This window comes from Opisthorchis viverrini (genome assembly GCF_000715545.1).
Source record: "Opisthorchis viverrini unplaced genomic scaffold opera_v5_90, whole genome shotgun sequence".
In the NCBI taxonomy this organism is placed as follows: Eukaryota; Metazoa; Platyhelminthes; class Trematoda; order Opisthorchiida; family Opisthorchiidae; genus Opisthorchis; species Opisthorchis viverrini.
The window spans coordinates 1,239,779-1,242,470 of record NW_008751743.1 but is presented as its reverse complement, the minus strand read 5'-3'; the positions used below and the strand labels follow the sequence as shown (position 1 = coordinate 1,242,470).

The window sequence follows — 2,692 nt, the reverse complement described above, 5'->3', positions numbered from 1 at the left end:
AGTTGATGTCGCCTACCTTGGCTGCTTATCGTAATTGCAAGACCTGTGTCTATGTGCAACGCTGAGTATAAGGCTGACGGCCTTTCATGCCCTTAACTATACGCGATGCCGCTTATCTTCGCTACCTACAGCAAACATCAATCCAGTAGATATGCTAACCGGTAAAAACAAGGACTCAACCATGGGTGATGGCCTAATCTGACAGCCTGTTATAGTCACAACTGTACTCAAAGTCACCTAACTTAGCTATTTACCGTCATACTCATACTCTATGCCGTTTATGTTTGCTACCTTAAGTAAACGTCACAACTGTAGTGGACGTAACCTACGGTGGCTACCTATAGTAACTGCCGGGCCCGTAAACATGCTCTTAGCTAACCATATTGCCCCGGTAACACGTAACACTAACCCAACGATCAACGGTTGTCATCACCTGCCAAAGCGCAATCACCACCCAACTCCTACTCTTGATTGTACCCCCTCGACCACTCCCTCCATTACCCGAAACAATGAGCTGTCGCTCACCTCGACTACTTGGCATAACTGCTATTCGCGACGCAGATTATGAGGCGCCACCTATGCACGCTAATGTAATACAGTGGCCAACGACGGCGCTTCATACGCATAACTCTACGCGTTCATAATGCACCCGCCACGAACTTACGAAAACACCATTGGCAAATTGCATTTTATTCATTGGCATCACTGATACAAGCTTGATTGGTAGTCGCTCAATTTTTCATTTTCTTGAGATCCACTTCACGGGACAAGGATTCTGAAACGGAAAATGGGCAGGCAGTTACTCTTCGGGAACAGCATTTAAGCATCTGGATGTAATTGAATCTTATTTGTTTGCTTACCTAGTGGTTCATAATTCTCATAACCGGGATGAGGGATAAATGTATAATCACAACGCTTAAGTGAGAACACGTTCACACGTTCAGACGTGAGAATTCAGATGCGTCCAACGTGCGCTGGTGGAATAGTGGTAACACGTTCGCCTCGCATGTCAGGTGTCCGGAGTTCAAACCCAGGCACGGCCATTTGATATGCACTGCTGATGAGCTCTAACAAGAGCGAAACTGGAGTCCAGTGCTTCCCCCCTTTGGTGTGGATTCACATGAATAATTGCGCCAGGACAGGAGGACGACTGTTCAAAACGAGAGTGATGTGAAACTGAAAAATGTATAGTTGTTGCGGATTGCCATGGGTTCATTGATTCGGCATTTGAGGCATTCGCGCATTAGCCATTCGCTGTGATAAGCGACCTTCTGGACGGCATGCTCCAGGCTATCTGAATGATGCACGCCTCTTCAGACGCCCGTTGGCCTTCTCCAGGCGGCTGTTGGTCACATTCCCAAAATGTACCAACCCATGTTGTGCATGAATGGCCCGCTTTCGAGTGATGCGGAGCCAGTGGGCAGTCAAATAAGAGAAATAAACTGGGATTTGTTCTCCCCGAGATTTGCAAATCTTGGAGAAATCTACGCGACTAGTGTTTGGTACACAGTCACTTACTCAGCTGCATTATCAAAGCGAGCCATGCGGTGGATTATGTGCCGACTGCGGTTGGAAAATGCCTGCAAAAGTTACACAAAACAATAAAACGTGACTATATCTGCCACCCTCGATTCCACCAGCAGCACGCGACCGCACTCTCGAAACTTGGCTATGGTGGACGACATGTCATCTAAGAAACCGACTAAAAGTTAATCAACGACCTACTTAACAATGGGGGTCGACATTTGACGCGATAATTAGGCACATCCTTGATGGTGAGTACCCTTCCAAAGTGGTCGGCGACGTACTGCCGAATTTCCGATGACGGAGCACCGTATTTCAAAAGGGTAGAACACTCTTTTAATTCATCATTTGTCAGTCGCCGGTTGATGAGGAGCCTGTCAAAAATAAACTTGCTGCGTGGATGGTTGTGCTCCAGGTAGTAAGAGGTAACCCTCAAGCAGTCATGGTACCGGCGAACGTGGAACCTTGCCGGACAATCAGTACGACGTGTGCTACAACGTATACACAGTCAACCATTAACTTACTAGGTGCGACGAATTCCACGGCTTCTGCTTCATCTGCAAGGATATCTGCTGCAACGGTAGGAGGTTTTTTCATACAAAAGTAGCGAATTGCTGCTCTTTTTGGAGTCTATACGGACGAAAACAACGAAATGTTTCGTCTGGTACTCTTTCAAAGCGACTTGAAGTGCATTGAATGAGAAAAAACTTGGCGAGCTAAATTCTCCACAAAATCATCCTCCGCATTCACATTCTCAGCCATAGCAGCCATTTAAAATATGAATATCCCGGGTCTTGAATATCGTATGGATTGAGTAGATTTAAACAACTTTCAACAAAACTGCGGCCGTTTGGGAAGATCTCATACGTCCGAAAAATTACCATCAAATGTTAAAACTTTATGTTAAAGTTTTCCTCCTTCGAACCACGGTTTCAGAGAAATTTTCGGCGTGCGTCTAGCCCACGGCATTTGCCACCTCTTGCCACTGGTGGCACCAAAGGTGGCGCCACCGGTTGTGCCGCGGTGATGTGTTTACTGGGATATTGACCGAGGGCATTGGTGTCTGTAGAGAGGGCTTGCAGTCCAGTGGGTTTAAATTACAAGTCTTCATATGAAAAATTTCTGCTTATACGGTTGAGAGAGTGCCTTTTTCTTTAGTCTTGGAAGT

General features: G+C 46.3%; 1 protein-coding gene across 1 annotated transcript in view; it reads left to right on the top strand.

The window, feature by feature from the left end:
- The window catches only part of T265_04946 (hypothetical protein), a gene marked incomplete at both ends in the record, with an annotated part of 18,928 nt that extends 17,857 nt beyond the window's left edge, over positions 1 to 1,071 (top strand). Inside the window, 2 exons of the mRNA XM_009169814.1 lie at positions 865 to 920; positions 945 to 1,071. Coding sequence (XP_009168078.1) covers positions 865 to 920; positions 945 to 1,071 — 183 coding nt within the window. The remainder of the gene's footprint in view (positions 1 to 864; positions 921 to 944) is intronic.
- Between the last annotated feature and the right edge of the window lie 1,621 nt (positions 1,072 to 2,692).